Source organism: Mesoplodon densirostris, chromosome 13 (assembly GCF_025265405.1).
Source record: "Mesoplodon densirostris isolate mMesDen1 chromosome 13, mMesDen1 primary haplotype, whole genome shotgun sequence".
In the NCBI taxonomy this organism is placed as follows: Eukaryota; Metazoa; Chordata; class Mammalia; order Artiodactyla; family Ziphiidae; genus Mesoplodon; species Mesoplodon densirostris.
In genome coordinates this window covers 32536221-32557406 of record NC_082673.1, presented here as the reverse complement: position 1 = coordinate 32557406, position 21186 = coordinate 32536221, and the positions used below count along the sequence as shown (strand labels likewise).

Below are 21186 nucleotides of genomic sequence, written 5' to 3'. Positions count from 1 at the left end.
GAGAACTGGGTGCCGGCTGTGGAGAGAGAACTCCGGAGGAACGCCAGAGCTTAGCAGCACCGAGGACAGCGCCTGGCAGCGCCTGCGCCCTGCTCTTCTTCCTCCAGCAGCCCAGGATTTCTTCTTTACACACACACACACACACACACACACACACACACACACACACACCCTGAGGTTCTCAGCCCACTTTCGCCCTGACATACTCACACACACATATTCCACGCAGACACACACTCCGCTATACAATGGCAGAATCCCACCTGCAATCATCCCTGATCACAGCCTCACAGTTTTTCGAGATCTGGCTTCATTTCGACGCTGACGGTGATTATCTTCTCTCTTTTGAAGAACCTTGTCCCTGCCCTTTCCCTCCCTCTCCCCTCCCTCGAGGGTCCCGATCTGATTATCCCTCATTTCTTTTCTTTACTTCTTCCCGCACCTCCCTAATCTTATCTCTCCATTTGGCGGCCAACCATTGACTTTAAAGTTTATGTATTGTTTCTATGTTATCCCCAAACCGTAAACATTTATTCTCCAAGAATGGCACTCATAAAAAGGGGTGGGGGGGGATTGAGGAACCCTGCCCCGCAAAGTTTCTACTGCTACACTCAGCATCCTAACTATCCTCCTTTGCCTTAGTGAGTCTAAATGTTGACACGCTGGGAGGGGAGCACTGCTGTGCCTGTATCCTTTGCGGGTTAATGAATATCGAGGCAAGAGAGAACCTCTCCGGTGGCCAGAAAGATAGCTGTTGTGGAAATTGAATGGGGAAGAAACTCAGAATGAGATGTCTGACACCTGGGTACCTCTTTGTCTTTACAGGAAGTGGTTACCTGGAAGGAAAAGAGCTTCAGAACTTGATTCAGGCGCTCCAGCAAGCGCGGAAGAAGGCTGGATTGGTAGGTTGAAGTTTGCAAAGGAGTAAAAGGACCTTCGCCCTTAAATGAATAGATATTCTAGCATTCTCATAAAGAGCCAGCGAAATCAAACAGTTTCCAGGAATGTAAACATTTATTTACTGAGAAGGGGAGAAAGAGCGCCTTTCCAAATTGTGGAGGGAGAGGGAGAGGGAGAGGGGGAAGGGGAAGGGGGAGAGGGGGAGAGAAAGGAGAGGGAGAGAGAGAGAGAAATTCCTTAAAGGGAAAAAACCTTACAATATGAAACCAGAGCTTTTAAAACATAGATTCTATACTTGTACTTTCTTTAATAGTGCTTAAAAGGAAAGTGTGGGTGAGATCTTTTAGCAGATCACCACCTCTTCGATTGAGTTCAGTTAGGTAATTTTTAACTTCTCTTTAACAGCCTGTAAGGGGGTAGAAATACATTTCTGCCCCTTGGTGGTCAGGAAACAAATCTGCAGATTATGGATCTCTTATTCTATTGCCAATTATTATTCTTGTAATGTGGATGTGGTTGGAGTGATGAGAAAATGTCCTGTCTTGACCTTCCTCTCTGGGGGAAAATTGTACAACTTTGCAACATAACAATGAGCAAGGAATTTAGCAAAAAGGGGATTCATTTCTGTTGAGAAGGAGAAAACCAAAAGTTAGAGATGTAAAAAGTAATTTTAAGAACTTCACATATTTTAAACAAGGAAAGTGATACTCTAATGAGAAGCAATTAGTGGTGTTTTGAAAATAAGCTATATTTGTAATTTAAGCCATTAGTTAATTAAACAAATGACAATTTTTACTAATTATGAATGACTTCCTTTAGGCATAAATTAACCTGTTAAGAAGAGATATTGTCAGCATAAAAATAAAATATGCCCAGCTTTAAAACATAGATGAGATGATTACATAGAGGAAAATAAGTTAAGAATCTTACTAATCTATTGGGGTTTATGTAAGACTGCATTTCAGAAGGCAATGTTGGATTTGGGCTAGAGAGATGTTACCAATCTTTCGTCTTTTTGACTATCGTTAGAGATTTTACATTATAGACTATACATATATATATATATATATCTTTAGAGGAAAATATAGTGGTGTGTGAATCCTTTAGCAGATCACCACGTCTAGCATTGAGTTATATATATAATAGTACACATATATTATATATATATCTGTACATACAATTTACTAACAGTTCCCTTTTTGTTCTATCTAAATTAAAAATTGTGTGATACACATCTCTGTACAACAAATTCAAAAGAATCCCAGAGAACACTAAAATATATTACGAAGCATTAAAAAACTATCAATTGCTAAAATCCAATGATTTATATCAAATTGATTTAAAACCAGATAACACTCTGGGAATTGTTTTACCCAGATTTAATATTACATAAATTTGAAAGTATAATAGGATGAAATCAAATAAAATTGAAAATGTTTTATATACTTCTCCATTCCCTTCCCCCACCTTATACATTACCATGTAAATAAATTCATGCAATGCTATCATTATAGCTCTATGTATCTTTGACTAACAAAACATTTTCTTCCGCATTTAAACATATAAATATATAAAAATCTGGTTGGAAAATCTTACTTGACATAAAATTTCTCATTAAAACCTTGAAAGATGCTTCCAGCAGCTAAATGATTATATTTTAATTGTTCTGGAAGTAATTTTAATATTTATTTTCATTTAGAAATTCAGATATTTAGAAACTCTATACATGTTTTCAGATACTTCTTTTCCTCTTCCCATTTTAATATTTATACTTTTTGCAAACAGTGACTTCATGTTAGAATTTTAAAGATTTTAGATCTTAATTATTTTTTTCTACAGCTGAGATTCCAATTTTAGAATATTGGAAGCTGTAATTATTAGATTATTATACCAAATTTGAGCACAGGTACAGGATTATATCAAGTTGCTTAATACCTTGATTATTGAATATTTTGTGAATTATGTAATATAGGCTTTGAATAGTTAAAATCTAAATCAAGATATGGATTGAGAAGTTCATGTAGTAGACAAATATTTCACTACTGACCCCATTGTACTAAATCTACTTTTATATTTTTTCTTCTCTTTGTTTAGAACTTAAAGGTTGACCTTATAAACCCAGTTTATTTGCATTTCTAGCAATAGGATAACAGATTTTACTGTATTAATGAAAACGTTGTTTGGCTTATCATATTAATAATGTGAAATTTCAAAAATTTCAATAATATTTACTATAGGTGAATATAGCATTAATGAAATATAACAACCCAGTCTACTTTCAGAGCTACCATTTTTCACTAAACATAGTTCTTAAGTTTGCATTTCTTTTTTATAAAGCTTTAATTTGTTATTATTATTATCATTATCATTATGTTTTACACTGTTTAAAACATAAATTTGGACTAGAGGTATACACTGTTTTAAATTTCCTTTACACTTTTTTGTTACTTTAAGGTATGTGTAAAGAACATAACTGAGAGTCACACTATTGCCACTTTCACTTTCTTACAATTGTTGCTGTAATAAAATAAATAAACTTTAATAAATACAAGTTGAAATTAATCCATATTGGAAGAGTTTTTAAAGTCTATATTAAATTGCTTAATTACTATTTATTACCTCAATTCTACTAAAGATATTTACTTTTAACCAAAGCAGGATTTTGTAACACTAGAAATAATAATATTCAGCCTCAATATAGCCAAATTATATCCCTAGAGCAAATGTGTGTGATAGATAATATCACTATCTTGTTAGTTATGATAAAAACTGAGACCTTAATTTACTTTTCTAAGGACACAGAATAGGACACTCATAAAGGCTGACCTATTTTACATAGGCTTCAGTTAATTCAAGAGGGCTATTTTAAATGGGCTATGTTGAAGACCCAAGGGTATAAATCCAACTTCCTGAATACTAGTTCTATGTTCAGGTTACTAGTTTACAGTTCAGAGCTCTCTAATCTGGCAATATGTGAAGATATTATGTAAGCAATAGAATACATTGAAAAAAATAAGTCACATGAGATGAAAGCATTCACTTTGTCACTCTTAAACATGTCTTATGTACATAACAAAATGAGAGAGAGAACATCGTCTTGGGAAAAAAAATGGAAACAAGGAAACACTGGAAAACTGCTCCCTAAATTACTCTTGGAGTCAAAGATCTTAAGCATATACAGTCAGTGATCAAAATAAGGTCATCAGTATTGTCTGTCTCTAATGAAAGTGCAAATTGGTCAAGTTATTTTTTTTTAATCTGACACATATTTTTCTGATTTTTAATTTGTAAGCAAAGAATGTTTCCAACTACTTCCGTGCTGGAAACATTCTTTGCTTACAAATGAGTTGCTCTTGAACATTCACATTATTTGCTTGTCTGAAAACACATTTTTTAACTTCCATGGATAAAACATGTTATAATAAAGAAAATGTTATAGGATAATTAGTGCAGCAATATAAAATAATCTTTCCTGCAGCAAGCAATGTTAAAGTACTTTCACAGTGATCATTATATTTAAATTCACTAAATGTTATGAACTGAATGATTCTGACTACATTCTCAAAGGATAACATATTCTGAAAACTAATAATAGAAGATAAATCATAGTGATTGATTCAGAAATAATAATAAGTCATTTGAAACCAGTAAAAACTGTGTATCACTTGTATTTTAATTTTCATGAAAATAGTTAATCGTATGCATAATTCTGAATGGCTCTAATTCCAGTTTTTCTTTGCAACAAGTTATTACACCATCACAAGCATACTGTTTGTTTGTTTGTTTGTTTTTTAAACTTACCTGCTTTTTTTTATAATTTTAGGAGTTATCACCTGAGATGAAAACTTTTGTGGATCAGTATGGGCAAAAAGATGATGGAAAAATAGGAATTGTAGAGGTAAGAAACTTATGCATTATTCTCATATAGTTTTAATAAGTGAGATTTTTTGAGTTGTATTCAACTCAAACATGATATGGCAAGACCTGTTCCAAGAGGTTTATTTTACTTAAGTAACATATTATCTTTTGTTCAGAAATATAAAATCAAAAACTGCTCAGAAATGAAAGAAACCTAAGAATTTGCATAATCCAAAGCTGAAATTTAGTACATTATGAAACTAAGACCTGGAGAAGTGAAATGATTTGCCTTTGACTATGTTAACTGTTTGCTGGCACTGGTGCAATTAGAGGCTCAAGTCCCCAACTTCTAGATGAGTACTCATCCCATTACATTACCCAGATTCAGGTCAATAAAACACCAACCAAGTATATGGTTCGTTGGTATTTCTTATTGTTTAACAGTGTAGACTTTTCTGTTAGAATATAAAATAAAGTATTTACAGTCCCTAAATGATATCATGGTAAAAAGCTGCATGCTGGTTTCTGAAATTCCATTTTAGATTAGCAGTTGGCCTTATAAAAACATAAGAACTTAGCTAAAGTCAGTGAATATTTTATGATGTGTTATAGGTACAGATTTCTTTTGAGTCATTAAGAGTTAAAACTCTTGGTGTCAAATCTTATCTTTTGACAATGACTTTTCCTATTGAGGACAACTTTTCTTTTGGTCTATGAATCAAGGAGACAAAACTTTGACTATACATTAATTCTTCAGCATTCTCAGATTTGTGAAATAGCTGTTGCTTCCCTTACTTCTACTTTAATAAAATCTAGTGTCTCAGCTACTTTCTTTAACTCTGCAACCCATTAGAGAAGTTGAGTGAACAACTTTGTCCAGAAAAATTAATAAGGTCATATTTTAAAATATACCAAATATAGGCATAATTATGTTCTTTATATAATGTTCTTAATGTATTAGATTGTGAAGTATTCTGGCTGTGAGAAACATTTAGTCATAATTTAACTTTGATTCAGAGAACTAACCTGGTTTTCAAATAATTGATTTTATAGGACACCTGTGATGTCAATGTGAAATACACTTATTTTTAAACAGCTACCACAAATAGAGTTAAAGAAGAACATACTATTATTATCTTTGTAATTAAAATATTTCCCTGGAGTATACACTTTCCCCTTTGCCCATGTGTAACTCATTACTATATAAATAGATAAATTAATAGTAATGGGACTTATAGACTGACATAGAGGCCAACTAATCAAGATATGAATCATCAAGGATAAGAAAATAACTTTCAAATGAATATAAGTGAGATAACATAAATCTAATTATTCAAAACTAGTGGAAATTCTAAAATCAGTGAAATTATAGATGTGGCTATTTCAGAGTTTGTCATACTTTATAATTCTAGCAGAGGAAAGACTGTCATCTTGTATTTAAAGTATTTCACCTTTAAGAACTCCAGTGGGCTCAGCTATTTATTTTAATTTCTTCAGTGATACTGGATTGTAACAGTAGCACAAAAAGCATGGATCTGATTCACATGGATTCTACATTTTTAAAAGGATCAGATGGATGAATCTGTTTTGAATCTATATTTTACTGTGTATGATATGGTATAATCATTTATGAAGCATTATTTGAGGTCTAATTTGGATGGGAGACTAGGATTCACTAGCAAATACATTTTCCTAGAGGTTTGATGCAAGAAATTTCCCCAGAAGTTTGAGAAAAGAAACTGTTATAGGAAAGAAAAGATTTCTGTACGAGGAAAGATAGAGAGAAATAGGTAACAGAAGTGGATGAAGAAGTTAGTGAAGAGTGAAATGAAGACTTGAGGAACTTGTTATAGCAATAACAGTAAGAAAAAGAATTTTCATTTATTTCTATACATTACACAATTTATAGAGTGTTTTCAAATATGTGATCTCATTTGATTCTCATTATAACAAAATAAAATAAATACAAATATAAAATGAGCATCTAATTTATAGTTGAGTAAACCTGTGACTTCAATAGAATTTCAGCCATTTTCCTTTAAATTACTCAGCCTTTTTTTACAATTAATAATCCATACATTTTCTGCATTAAAAGAAAATATTTTCAAGCTTCAGTTCATTGATTACTTATGGCAAGGCTTAAATTTAGCCTGGTTGAACAGGGATGCACAAAGTATAAAGAAGTTATTTGACCAAACCACTTGAAACATAACTTGGGAAGAACTTTCAGATCAGTGGAAGCAGAAAGAGTTTAAAGGGAGAGAAGTGAGACACATAAGAATTAATTAGAAAGTTTAAGTATTCCAGGACGGGGAACTTTTTGTCATATGGGACCTGTGGGAAAAGCTAGCCAAGATTTCTCATTTTAAGGATAAAGAAACTGAAGCCAGAAAGATTGAATGATGTGTCCAAGATCCCACTGGCAGGGAGTGACAGAACATTTATACAGGCTTATGTCTGACTCTGATTCCAGAATTCTTTTCATTAATCTGAGTTACCAGCCAAGACAGAGAAGGAAGTGGGGAGGGTGAGAACTTGGAGAAGTGAGAATGAGAGAATGGGAGAACAGGGAAGAGATTGCTGCTGTAGTTCATATGCATGTTGATTGTACTTAGCCTGGTTAAGTAGGAGGGACAAGAAAAATGAGAGGTTCTGAAAAAATCATTGTAAAAAAGGAATTGAAAACTACAGATTACATGTACAAAATGGAGAAAGGAAGAGTGGGGAATGCCTGAATTTGTAATGTGCTCTCTAGTGTCAGCAGAAAGTTGTATTAAATAAACTTCATCCTTTCTGTTTTCCAACTTATATATCACTTGCTAAGAAATACTATATATAACAAGAAATACAAATACACAAATCTCAGCCAGCTATGAAGGAATGGAAAAACCCAGGTTCTCCAAAATATATAATAGTCTACTTACTCCCATCAACTCACATCAAGTACACCATCACTTCGGTGTTCAAAGGAAAAAGGGGTTAGGTTTGCTTGTTTTGCCCATTTAACAGGTGTACACATGGGCTCATCAAAATCTAATCAAAGTAAACCAAATGGTATTTAAGTGGCAGTCTACTTTCCTGGTGGAAACAGGCCAAATTGACTTGGCTGTAATTGAAATGTGTCATTCAAAAGATCAGAAAATATAGTGGTTAATTTTCAAACTTCTGTTCTAATGAAGTTGACTGACACTTTCCAACTACATGCTTTTGCTACCTAGACATGTTAAAACATGTAAAAAGAAGGGTAATGTACAGATATGCTTTCTTGTGAACTTTTCAATTTTATGTCTCCAAAGAGATTTTAAAATTCATACAAATACAGTTCGATAATAAAGAGATTGTTGATACAAACTCAAAACAGGACCACTGAAATTCTGAGATAATTTAACAAATACTGTGACAGTCAAAATGTTCTAAATTTATTCAGACTAATAGCTCTATTGCAGAGAAGACTGATTAAAATAGTTAAAGAGAGAGACTGAATGATTTAACAGATAACAGAAATTTCTTCTCTGGTGCTCATATTAAGTATAGATATTTCCTTTAGCTGGATGTCAAATCTGCAAACTTTTCACCTGATCCCTTGGGAACTATGTGGGAAACTACCAACCTCTCCAGTCTATTGTGTCTCTTTGTCCAGGTCAGTGCACCCACTGGAAAAATAGATCTACAAGTTTTTTTAATCCTAAAACTATAATAACCCCCCCCAGGGAAGCAGACACTTCTCTAGACTTTCCTTCTTTTCAGCCATAGTGGGATTTGAGCATGTGAGTTTAACCATAGTAAGTGTAATTTTTTTTATAGCAGACTACTTTTCTACCTCAGAATTTGGGGAAATGGCTGACAATAAAGTCTGATTTAAAACTTCATTGTGGATAGATTTTTTTTTTTTTTTTTTTTTTTTTTTTTTGCGGTACGTGGGCCTCTCACTGTTGTGGCCTCTCCCGTTGTGGAGCACAGGCTCTGGACACGCAGGCTCAGTGGCCATGGCTCACGGGCCTAGCCGCTCCACGGCATGTGGGATCTTCCCTGACCAGGGCACGAACCTGTGTCCCCTGCATCGGCAGGCAGACTCTCAACCACTGCGCCACAAGGGAAGCCCCTGGGTAGATTTTTAAAAACAGTTTATTAAGAAAATTTTTTGACTGAAGATTTTAATGGAGGGTGATGGTAAAAGGACAAGGTCTCAAAATCAAAAAAGTCAGACTGTCTGATTTCAAATGTGGCTCCAACTATAAGCTATGTGATAGCAGGCTGTTTATCTTCTCTGAGCCTCTGTTTCCTTGACTCTGAACAGGGGTGACATATGAGTATCAACATCAAATGTGATAATACATATCAAACAAATAGATAAACTCTGGCACACTGTAAAAACTCAATAAATGTATTTGCTATTATTATTAAAAATAAAAATATTTCATTGGAAAATCTATACCATTTTTCTGAATGTCAATCTTTTTCCCATTTTTATAAATTGTCAAATTCAAATTATTAAATTCCACCAGTCTTTAATTTGTACAGAAAGATTATTTGCCTTTCAAATTTCCAGGTTTCCTGGACTCACTTCTCATTGGCTAGAAAAATATTTCTTTGGTTCTCAAACCAAAAAGGTGAATGTTTTACTAATATGTATTGAAGGAAGCTAACATGCACCAAGATTGTCTTCAAAAGTTATGTCTCATGTGTGCTTTAAAAGATATAGCTCAGTCACTTATATTTCTAGTAAAGTTACTTCATGTGTACTCTTCCAGCACCTAGCATGTTGCTTTGAAATTGTCTGAAAAAAAACTTTTTTTGAAATTATCTGCCTCCCTGTAAAGTTCTTACTATCGGTGACTACGAATCTCCAGCATCCAGCACAGTGCCTAGTAGGTTCTGAATCATAGCCACATGAGCCATAGCAAGGGATTTCAACCTACTCCAAAACACAGGCAAGGGCTCCATTTTATGCCTAGAAATAGAAGACAGATGGTAAAGATCCCTGTCATGGGACAGGTTGAGTTCCTTGGGGAGCATATCTGAGTTGAAGAAAAGCAATGAGGAAGTTTATTAGGAAGTGCTCTTGGTATTAATACCTGTGGAAGGTAAATGAAAATAACAGGGCCGGGCAGAGGGAGGCTTTGGGCTGTGATATAGTCTCAACTTCAGTTGACCCTACAGTGAACTCTGAACTGGGATGACCCTTCAGAGATGTCCCAAGTTTTCAGTGAGAGAGCTAGGTTTTATATACCCATATGCATCAGTCATAGAATTCAGCTTCCTTGGGGAACATAGCTCTCTTCAGCCCAGGTAATCTCCCAAAGAGACCTGGCAGTTGAGACCATAGCAACACTCCTAGCACCTAAAGAGAGCTCTGGCTGTCATATCACAGTGACCACCCCAACCCCTATCTGCAACTCAGTAATAAGTTATTTGAATTATCTCCAAAGGAACTTTATTTCCATTTATTGGAAGCCTGTGCTGACCCAAGATAGTCAATTGCCTTCATTCATTGGTTGAGTAAAATATTTACTGAAATTTTTGCAGGTGCCAGGCAAAGAAACAGTAATTAAGACACAGACCCTTTCCTCAAGCTGTATATAGACTGATAGGGAAGACAGGCAAGTAGAAATATTTGCTTCCCCACTCTCAGTGAAAAGCAACAAGCGACAAGCTTCATAAATGAAGCTTTGAGAGATTTTCCTATGGCAGCCACAGTTATCTGCCTGCCACTTATTCCCTTGCTTTTCTCTGCTCTCTTCTCTAACCCATAATAAAGTTTTGAGAGTTTATGAAAAAGCAGGTAGGTAGCCCAAGAACTAAGAAATCACCAATAATCTTGGAACAGGTAGTACTGGATACTACTATAGACAATGGTGACTTAGCAAAACAGAGACAAAAGCAGCCCTACTTAACAGCTTCTATAAAAGACCTCAGGTATTTTGTAGATATGGTCTTAAAGTCAACTGCTGGAGAGTTACTGCACCAGCTCTAAAACTTGAATATTAATTCATATGCACTGTGAAACACACCTTGAAAAAGATGGTTTGGGGAATTCCCTAGCCATCCAGTGGCTAGGATTAGGCACTTTCACTGACAAGGACCCGGATTCAATCCCTGGTCTGGGAACTAAGATCCCACAAACCACATGATGTGGCCAAAAAACCCCACCAAAAACAAAAGAAAAAACACACAAAAGATGATTTCTTTCTTTTTTTTTTTTTTTTTTTTCGGTACGTAGGTCTCTCACTGTTGTGGCCTCTCCCGTTGCGGAGCACAGGCTCCGGACGCGTAGGCTCAGAGGTCATGGCTCACGGGCCCAGCCGCTCCGCGGCATATGGGATCTTCCCGGACCGGGGCACGAACCCGTGTCCCCTGCATCGGCAGGTGGACTCTCAACCACTGCACCACCAGGGAAGCCCCCCAAAAGACTTCTTAATGTTCACTAATAGCCACATCCTATCCACACATATTCACTGCTTCTTTCTTAGTGACTAGTTGTCTTATTACAATGTTTTATGTGTTTAGACTCACTTCTAATGTCTGTAAAATAGGACAGCACTGTATTCAGTTTAACATTAACAGTTCAATCAAATTAAAAGATTGACTATTTTGCATGTAGATATAATATGTATTTTCTTATAATTAAACCAACTAGGACCAAAATGACATGGGCAAAGAGATATATATTTATACTACATGAAGAGCAATTTTACCATCTCTGTATTTGACATTCTAGAGACCTCTGAACTTTATGAAAGTTATATGAAGTTTAATTTTTGAAACAAAGATGGTTAAAATTTCCCTAATTTTACATGTGGTCATTGCTTACTAGCTCATTCTTTTATTTTTCCTGTTTTTATATATTTGGTGGATTTTGGTAAATAGAATTTTTTAAGAAAAATTATTATTTTTGTTCAAAACAACACACAATAATTAGGAAAATCCAAGCAATATAGAAAATTGCAATGAAGATGGAAAAAAAATGCTCACTACAAATCATATTAAGTAGGTATTTTTAATGAAGTAAAATTATCAACCAATTCCAAACATTTATGTCAGGCACCTAACATTGAGCACCACACTGAGTATTCAGAGGATGAAGACAAAGAATAGTCTTTGCCCTCCTGAAGTGGATGGTCTATGGGGAGGTCCACCCAAAACTTACAAAGTGGTATCTGACAAGTTACATACCAATAAATAGAGAGTTGGCTTTGGCTATTTCCTGTTTCCTAAATAAATGCTTGCATTAATGCACAACCAAACTAGTGACCTTTGTTTCAAAATAAATAAGAAAATGTTTTCTGAGTCATACTAAACATCATAATAAGATGTCTGGCCCTGTCTCTTAGTTTCATCCCATTATTAGTGCCTATAAACTGAATGATTCTAAACTGAGATGTTATTTCAAAGATCTAAAAACAAGATAAGTTAAAGGACATATTATGCAGGCATAAAGAAGCTGAGATTACTTGCCTATAAGGTAGAATGATACATTTTATATTAAATTTTATATTTTTTAATGGACCTAAAAGGACAACATTTTTTTTGAAGTGTGAGAGTCTTTCCTATAATTTGGTAGAACTTTCGGTGTTTATGCTGACCTTAAGGTTAATCTAGACTGCAGATTCTTGGTCTAAAATCCAGAGATGAGGGTTCATGCCCGTACTTCAGGGGATTCATCAGCTTCTGGAAATTAGATGAAATATAGTGTTGTAGGTTCACTCTTTAACGGTGAAGATGTAGTGATTCTAACAGATTCTCAAAGTCATTTTGAACCCAATACATTTAAGAGACACTGGTTTCTATTTCAAGTCCTTATTTTAGTGACGAGAGTGCTAAGTTCCAGAAATGGCTGAGGGAGTTGCTGGGGACCACAGCTAATTAGCAGCTGAGCCAGGAATAGAACCCATACCTTCAGTGAGGCCATCAATCCAGCTCCCTCCCTCCCTGCACACAATAGATAGATTATATTCATCTTAAAATGGGATATGGAGTCCTTCTTTCCTAAAAAAAAAAAAAGAAGAGCATTGAAGTTACAAAATGAGATCTAAGGAGAAATATCATAGGGTCACTAAATGGAAATCATCGAATAGAATTCAAACCCTGGACTCAAGCAGCAGACGTTCTTTTAGCAGAAACCAAAGATTTGAGAACTGATATTCCCTATTACTGGTCAATTTCCACTGTTCATTGTGAATTGTCCTTTCCATCTCTCTTTCCACTGTCTTACAATTGTCTTGAGTTTCCCTTCCTTTGCATCTCTTAATAAGCTTTCTCCTCAGACTTAAGAATGCATTTTTTCCTTCTATCCTTTCCACTGCATTCATATTTCTCATAGTTTCTTTTATTCTACATGAAATGTATGGCCCCATGTGTGCCATTCTGTGTGCCCTGAGAAGAATAAGACCAGATTTGTGGCACAGAAAAGATGAAGGGGTCAAGCCACCAGGATGAGTCTCCTTCTATGTCTAGCAGATGAGAATTGGTCAAATAATCCCTATCTGAGCTTCCTAAGCATCCTTGCTGTGGTCATCTCCCAGACCAGAGAACCAGTTACTCAAGGACACCCAAGCACTGGAAAACACAATGGCACTTTGTAGGGGCAAAGTATCAGAAAGGAAAAATCGATTTTAATGTTTTTCCTTTCCTAGTTTTCTAGGTAATAAAACTATGTTAGGAAAACCTAAGAGCAGGAAATGTGAGAGACTTGTTTTCAAGCTCCTTACAACAACTTTTAAAATCTTTTCTAGTTGGCTCATGTATTACCCACAGAAGAGAACTTCCTGCTGCTCTTCCGATGCCAGCAGCTGAAGTCCTGTGAGGAGTTCATGAAGGTATAAGAAAGCTCTGTCACTGAGTGATGTTTTCAGAAAACTACTTAAAATAGGAAAATGGTTGCCTTTTTTTTTTAATATATTTGGTTTTCCTTATCCAAAATAATTTACAGACATGGAGAAAATATGATACTGATCACAGTGGCTTCATAGAAACTGAGGAGCTTAAGGTAAGCAAGTAAAAACATGTAAGTTTTTTCCTGTCAAATATAATTATAAACTTTGTAGCTTTTTAAAAAACCTCCCACAAAAGAAACTAATGTTAAGCAATGGCACATTTTCACCCACTCTTCCAATTGTTAATAAAGAACCAGATCAAAAAAGAGACTTCAAGTACTTCTTGAAATTCTCTTCAGCAATGTAAAATTAGCATTCTCTGTGGTATATACAAATTGTTATATGAGGTAGCTGATAGATAGATAGATAGATAGATAGATAAATTATATACTAAGCCAAATAGGTTGGTTATTTTCATTAAAATTTGACATTTTATTTTATAAATGAAACAGCTATATAAATAGATTTATCTTTCAAGATAAACAATTATTGGACACCTACTGTATGCCAGGTGCTTTACACACATTTAATCTTCACGTGAGTTCTTTGAGATTAGTCTTAACCCAGTGAGGAAAAATTTAAGAGATGTTAAGTGATGTACTGAAGGCTACACAGAAATAAGACATAGAACTGTGATCTCTAAACTCGTCTGTTTCCACGACCCGTAGCTTATTGCCTCTCAGTAACAGCAATAAAAACAAAGTCCTAATTTAATCAAACTTCCAAAAAACTGCAACTTTGAAAATGAATTTATCAATTCATATCTCACAGATGTATATAAGAGCTGGTGGGGGAGGAAGAAGATATGAAGGAAAAGGCAAAGAGGTCTGAAATCAAGTCTTACCTCTGGACAAATCTCTATATCATTCTGCCTGATTTTTTTCATCTTTTATGTGGGGGTAATAATACCTTCCTTTCAGCTTTATTGTGAAGATCAAGTAAGATGTTGCACATGGAAGATTTTGTGAAATACAGGCACAGTATAAATTATATTATTCATGAACTCAATAATTTACTAGCCTTCAGAAATATAGAAGCATCTTTCTGTCATTTCTTTAAATTCACCTCAATACTTCTCAGTCTGGAAGACACTATTTTCTCTATCTTCATGGTATAGAGTAACTAAAAGGGAAGCAGATTAATAATTATTGAGCACCTACTATGTGGCAGGCATAGTACTAGATGCCTAAAGTATATTTTAACATTTAATCCTCACAGAAAAGTTACAAGGGAGGTATTATAATTCCCATTATACAAACAGAGAAACTGAAATTCAGAGAGATTAGATAATTTTTAAAGAGTACACAGCTGCCTGGGAAAAGAACCTGGTTTTGGACACAGAATATCTGATAATGATAATAATGTTTTTTTTTCCCCACAAGGACAAACATTTTCAAGCTTCAGTCATCAAGAGCTACATCTTCTGCTATTATGTAGGGAAACATGAATAACAAACACAGTTTCCTGGTCATAGTTTAACATGGTTTGAGTTACATATATTTGTACCACTGCAAAATTGCTAAAACATATTTAACTAAAAACACTTACAGGGACTTCCGTGGCCCTCCAGTGGTTAAGACTTCATTCTTCCACTGCAGGGGGCACGGGTTCAATCCCTGGTAGGGGAAATAAGATCCCACATGCCTTGTGGCATGGCTGAAAAAAATAATTTTTTTAAATTTCTTAAAAAAATTTTTAAGAAAGGAAAATAATAGTAATAACACCTTAAAAAATAAAAACACTTAGAAATGTAAGCATTTTTCATGTGAAATCACCAAAAACAATGTCTTTCACAAATATGCAACTCAGCAACCCACAAGGTTACCCACAAGGTGACAGTTAAACTATTGTGTTTTTATTCTATTGGACCAAAAAAAATTCTTTTAAAAATCATTTCAAGTTCATAATGAAACTTTAGCTCATTTCCAATACTGGCCTTCTTTATTCTAAATTTTATTCTCAGAAGAGATTCTAAATAGAAGTACTCCTCTCTGGGGAATTTTGAAGATAAGTTGGCATTCTTTTTTAATGGATCTTTCAAGAAAGCTAATTTTAAGATCCGTAATAGAGTAAAACATTGCTTGCTCTCAGACACGACTTTGAATCTCAGCATCCCGAGGTTTCTCCCAGGCTATTTTTGTGACCACCATTTTAGTCTCTGATGAGGATTTTTAACCCAATTAGTCTCTGACAAAAGCCTCATATGGTTCAAAAGTAAAATTCATCCCCCAACAGATAACTTTGAGTTTTCCATGCTTTACTTTGAATTTGAAGTGGAATGTTTGAAGTGAAATTAAATTTATCAAACCAAGAAAAAGGTCTCCTTCCTTGAAAATAATGAAGTTAAATCAGCCCAGCAGAGCTAGAAAATCTGGGAGGGAGATAAACAACTACAAAACTGAAGAAATCCTATCCTTCAATAATGTCTGAACATAATATCTGCTCAGTTTTCCATAATTGCATTAATTCATTTTCTGAACAAATAAAGAAGTTGCAAACCAACAGCACTAGACAAAATGAAAGACTTTATATTAAGTACTTACACTGTCATTTATATGGCAAGTTTTTATAAAGCTTTAGTTTATTTCTCTGGTAAAAAAATTTAAATTCACTCCTAAACTTCAACTGTCAAATTAATAATCATCTTTTTTCATCCTTCCCACATAAATCTCTACTTTGATGTGATTCATATATCCTTCAAAGATTAGGTAACATCTGCAGCCAACTGTTTTAGTTTGAACAGTCAGCTGAAACATTGTAACCACGGTGGTTTGTACCGTATCAAGCCTAAAAGCCCTCTGGTGAAATGTACTTCATATTGGCTATAAACTGATGTGGAAATACAGTTTGTGAGGGCAGAAAATGCACTTGAAATTAAGGGTAGGTCTCCACCTTCTTTACTGATAATACCATTAGGTAGAAATGCCTCCATTGGGCTGGCTGGTTTTACAAGTTTTTACTCTGATTCCCACATGGTGCACAATCCAGATACTTCTTTAATTGAAATCATAAAAGCATAGCATAGCATAGCACAGACTGTGACAGATAAGTTTTCAGTCAAAGAGAACTGCTGGAATGCCAAGAGTACCTCCCTTCTAAGCTCCTCCCGTTACACGGTTCTACCCTCAAAAAGAGACTTCCTTTGTATTCCTGGGGTGTTCCATTTCAAGGCAGGCTGAAATGAAAGCAGATTGTTTGTTATTGATGAAATTTATCTGACTTTTTTGTCTTAACAGAACTTCCTAAAGGACCTGCTGGAAAAAGCAAACAAGACTGTTGATGATAAAAAACTAGCTGAGTATACAGACCTAATGGTAAGACTGATCTTGAAAAGACTACAGCCAAGAGCCTATGAAATATTACTGTATTCTGGCTAATTCCCAAGTCTACACAGGATGAAATAAACAAGCCATGGTGTGGGCATCACATGCACATAGGTATCATTTCACTGCAAAAGTGAAATACCTAGGGATGCTTATACCTTGTAAGGCTGAATGCTACAAGTGTATTGTAAGGCTGGTTTTAAGGCTCAGCATATGAGCATTCCCTTTCTTGTGGAGGTAGGTAATTTTCATCTATCAAAATATCACTTGTTTTTCTTACAAACCAGTGTAATTATATCACATATATATGTAAATTACATTATAGATATATAAATTACATCACCAAAACCTCACTTATTATAGAGATTCTGAATCCATTTTTATCATGTCTTAGGAAATTATTGATTTTGTTAGAGTTTTGAGAAAACTTCTGGCTACCTTATTCATTCAGTGACTAAAAATGGATATTTCCTCCTTCTTTCCTTTGATTCTTGTTATTTTGGAATATTGTCTTGGTGCTTTTGGTGATGAAATCCAAATATACCCTGAGCTTGATGCTATGGTAAATAGTATAACCAAGAACTATTTTAGAATACTGCTAATAGAGTGAAGAAAATTGCTTTACACATAAGCACAATGTTTGAAGAATGAATGAACAAATAAATTTATAAATATCCAGATAAAATAATACAGTGCCCATGAAGTTAATTAACTTCCAAGTGAGTAAAGTTTGTTCATTTTGATTCACAGCATTAGGACTATGAGGAAAAAGCCTTTGCCAAACTGATTAAGCCATGGCCCAGTATTTTGGCAACATTATTTTAATTGTTTAATTTTTGAAATTCAGACAGTTTTAAATTATCCAGATCAGTACATATATTTATACACACTTTAAGTACTATAAATGTACAGTGAATTCTTACCTCATTGATATAAATAAATAACTTGTAAAACATAAGTGCCTATTATAAAAATTATGTTATTTTAGACCAATAAAGGAGTTAGAATTTTTTCCTGAGAAATAATTTTATAAAAAGTTTGATCATATTTGATGTAACTGAGGTTTACTTTCAGTCTGTCAGCCTACTTTTATGTGGGGAAAAAAACCCACTAGAACTTTATTATTGCCCTATTCATTATACAGTGATATTTATTATAAAGTGGGACTAATCTTTAGTTTCAGAGCAATCAAAAAAGTTTTCACTGTAAGGAAGTGCCCTCTTTAATTCCTCATTACATTGCCACTTACCACATCACTAACATACACGTGTTACAATGGGCAGATCTACACTCTGAATAACTTTTGGGAAATGGACAATAACCTACATTTATCAATTTTCTGTTTTGTGCCAGTCTTAAATGATGTCTACTTAAAGACTCCTTTCCAAGTAGAAATTTGAAGCAGCCTTTTTAAAACCACTCAAATGGGAGTTTTCCCCCTGTTGAATTGGCCTGGCCTATCTGGTTAAATGTCATAAACAAGCTCAAATCCAGGAAGTAGATTAATCAAGAACTAATTAAAATTTAAATATATTTGTAGGGAAATATTTCCCTGTGGACACTAAACTGTGTGATCTGGTGTCCAGTATCTTGGTAGACACTGTGACAATTTAGAACTTTTATAGTCAATGGACTATAAAATGTTACATCAGTATCAGATCCTGAAAAAATCTACCTCCTACAAAGGATTGTTAGAACATCTCAAACCACAGAATGCCCTTCTTTTTTCCCTAAAGAGACCTCACCAAACCTATATACTTTATGATCACATTCCTTTCTTTAAAAACAAAAATAATGACATTTTTTCACATATTTTATATATTTTATTTTATACGTAGTCCTTCTATATAAAATATTAGAACAGTAGTTGCAACTTTCTAAAATGTGAATGCTTCCCAAATACGGGTATGAATGTGTTTATACCTGGTTATGTCTTGGTATATGATGTATACGTAAGTGCAATGGGGAGGTAAGGAGCTTTATTGAGTACCTAGTACCCAAGGCAAAATAAAACAATTCAAACTTACTCAAAAATTTATTCTCTGAGGATTTATTCATATTATCTGCTTATTCTGATTGTACTCTTTGATGCTGTAAAAGAGAGAAACAAATTAAATATTAATTTTCATACTATTATTTGGAAAGTTTCAGGATGTGCTATGTACTGCCAAACACCATCTCTCCCACATCTTGATACATATAAACATATATTTGCAAGAAAAATAAATGATTATGTTCCAGAAGCCTAGCCTAAGATCACTATTACTCTGACTATTCTATATTGTTCTGATAAATTTTGGCAATTGACACAGGTCACAGAATAGAAATTTTGCACTGGAAGTTTAATAAATGCTAGTTTCTAGAATTCTGCTGTCTATATAGGTAATTGATAACTCAAACTGCTTTATTTTGAATTTCCTTCTCCTCAATGCAATAAATAATTCTTCAATGGCTACAGTAATGCATTCTGTCTTTCAGCTGAAATTGTTTGATTCAAATAATGATGGGAAACTAGAATTAACTGAGATGGCCAGGTGAGTTTATGAACTATGAAAATATTATTATAAAAAGCTGATCCTTGTCAAAAATCTAATGTATTAATATAATGTTTTTCTCTCAAAAGGTTACTGCCAGTTCAGGAGAATTTTCTTCTTAAATTTCAGGTATTTCTCCTTTTCTCTACCATAAATAATATTTTTCTCGAAAGGTTAGAATGTGGGATATTTGCCAAGGGAAACACAATGGAATATAATAGTTGCATTTTAATCTTTGCTCTCTTCTCTATCATTTAGGGAGTCAAAATGTGTGGGAAAGAGTTCAATAAAGCTTTTGAGTTATATGATCAGGTAAAAAAAATTTCTTATCTATAATTTGATTCTTTAGAAAAATTTGGAAAATGCTCAGGAAGGGTTAACCTCAAACTCAAGGTTATATTAAAAGAAACATGAGCTATTAAAATTACTCAGCCAATTTATTCTTGTCATAGGAAATGAGTTATGTTATATCCCAAATTAGACAAATTTGATTCAAATCCCATGCAACAATTTATCTCCTGTGAGACTTTGAATAAGATACCAAAATCCTCTGATCCTCAGTTTCCTCATTTGTAACCAAGAGATAATAATACTCACTTTGCAGGGTAGAATGAGGATTAAGCTAGATGAAAATATCCAACAGAATCCTCCCATTAAGTAGATGGTAAGATCATGTGTGTGAGGAAAGGTTGTGTATGATGTCACTAGTTAACATGTTTTGTTTCTTCTAATTTCTCTACTCCTGGACCAAATTAGTCCTCTGCGGGCTCTAGTACAGCCTTTCCACTGCCTGATGTGACATCAAGCCAGTAATATAGCTTCCCCAAGCCTATATGTCCTCACTCATATGAAAATATTTGTGATTAATTACTTACTTCAACAGGAGGTGGTGATATTGTTAACATAAAGTGAAATATTAAATGTGAAATCACTTTGAAAATTTCAAAGTATATTACAAATATATGATGCTGAATGAGAGGGAATTCATATCTATTTTGGAACTTTGGAACAGTTAAAAATTTGAGGGTCTGACCTAAGAGGTTAGAATATCTGCCAAGTTTGCAGTAGGAAGATTTTCTGAGGATTTCAATTATTTCCAATTTACTACATTCTCCATTATTATGGATGAGTTTGCTTATATACTGTTTTATTACTCCTCCCTTAGGATGGCAATGGATACATAGATGAAAATGAACTGGATGCTTTACTGAAGGATCTATGTGAGAAGAATAAACAGGTAATCTAGTTACCTTGCCACACTTACTTCTTAAGCAGACTTGATGGATCCATCTAGAAGCAACCTCACATCCATTTTGGAGAATCTACTTTAAAAATTTATAGAGGAGCAGAAGTAGATTTCAGTTCTTAACCTGATTTGGTACTGGCCTGAATCAGTGTTTAACTGTGATAAATAGATTTCAAAAACAACCTTGTGATTTATCCACATTTGTATAAGAATTTAATCCAGCTCTTTTCTTGATGGATTGATGTAACAAGCAGTTTCGTCTCACATTTTATCACTTGACAGTGGTTAATTCACTTCCATGTTTAACTGGATTATAATACATTCTATGTTCTATATAGGATCTGGATATTAATAATATTCCAACGTACAAGAAAAGCATAATGGCTTTATCGGATGGAGGGAAGCTGTACCGAACGGATCTTGCTCTTATTCTCTCTGCTGGGGACAACTAG

General features: G+C 34.3%; 1 protein-coding gene across 2 annotated transcripts; it reads left to right on the top strand.

Annotated features, from left to right (window-relative positions):
• The first annotated feature begins 248 nt into the window (after nt 1–248).
• On the top strand, nt 249–21186 carry CALB1 (calbindin 1). Of its 2 annotated transcripts, XM_060116128.1 has the most exons (11): nt 249–327; nt 826–902; nt 4724–4798; nt 13491–13574; nt 13688–13744; nt 16868–16945; nt 19433–19488; nt 19578–19617; nt 19747–19800; nt 20654–20725; nt 21073–21186. In XM_060116128.1, the coding sequence occupies exons 1-11, from the start codon at nt 249–251 to the stop codon at nt 21184–21186; spliced, it is 786 nt and encodes a 261-aa protein (XP_059972111.1). The 2 variants fall into 2 exon arrangements, with proteins under 2 accessions (XP_059972111.1, XP_059972113.1); XM_060116130.1 differs by lacking the exon at nt 4724–4798.

Bases quoted from the DNA above. Each gene is read 5' to 3' on its own strand.
- CALB1 (XM_060116128.1), top strand. From the start codon at position 249: ATGGCAGAATCCCACCTGCAATCATCCCTGATCACAGCCTCACAGTTT. The intron at 328-825 runs GTGATTATCTTC...TTGTCTTTACAG, and splicing joins GCTTCATTTCGACGCTGACG to GAAGTGGTTACCTGGAAGGA. The intron at 20,726-21,072 runs GTAATCTAGTTA...TGTTCTATATAG, and splicing joins TATGTGAGAAGAATAAACAG to GATCTGGATATTAATAATAT.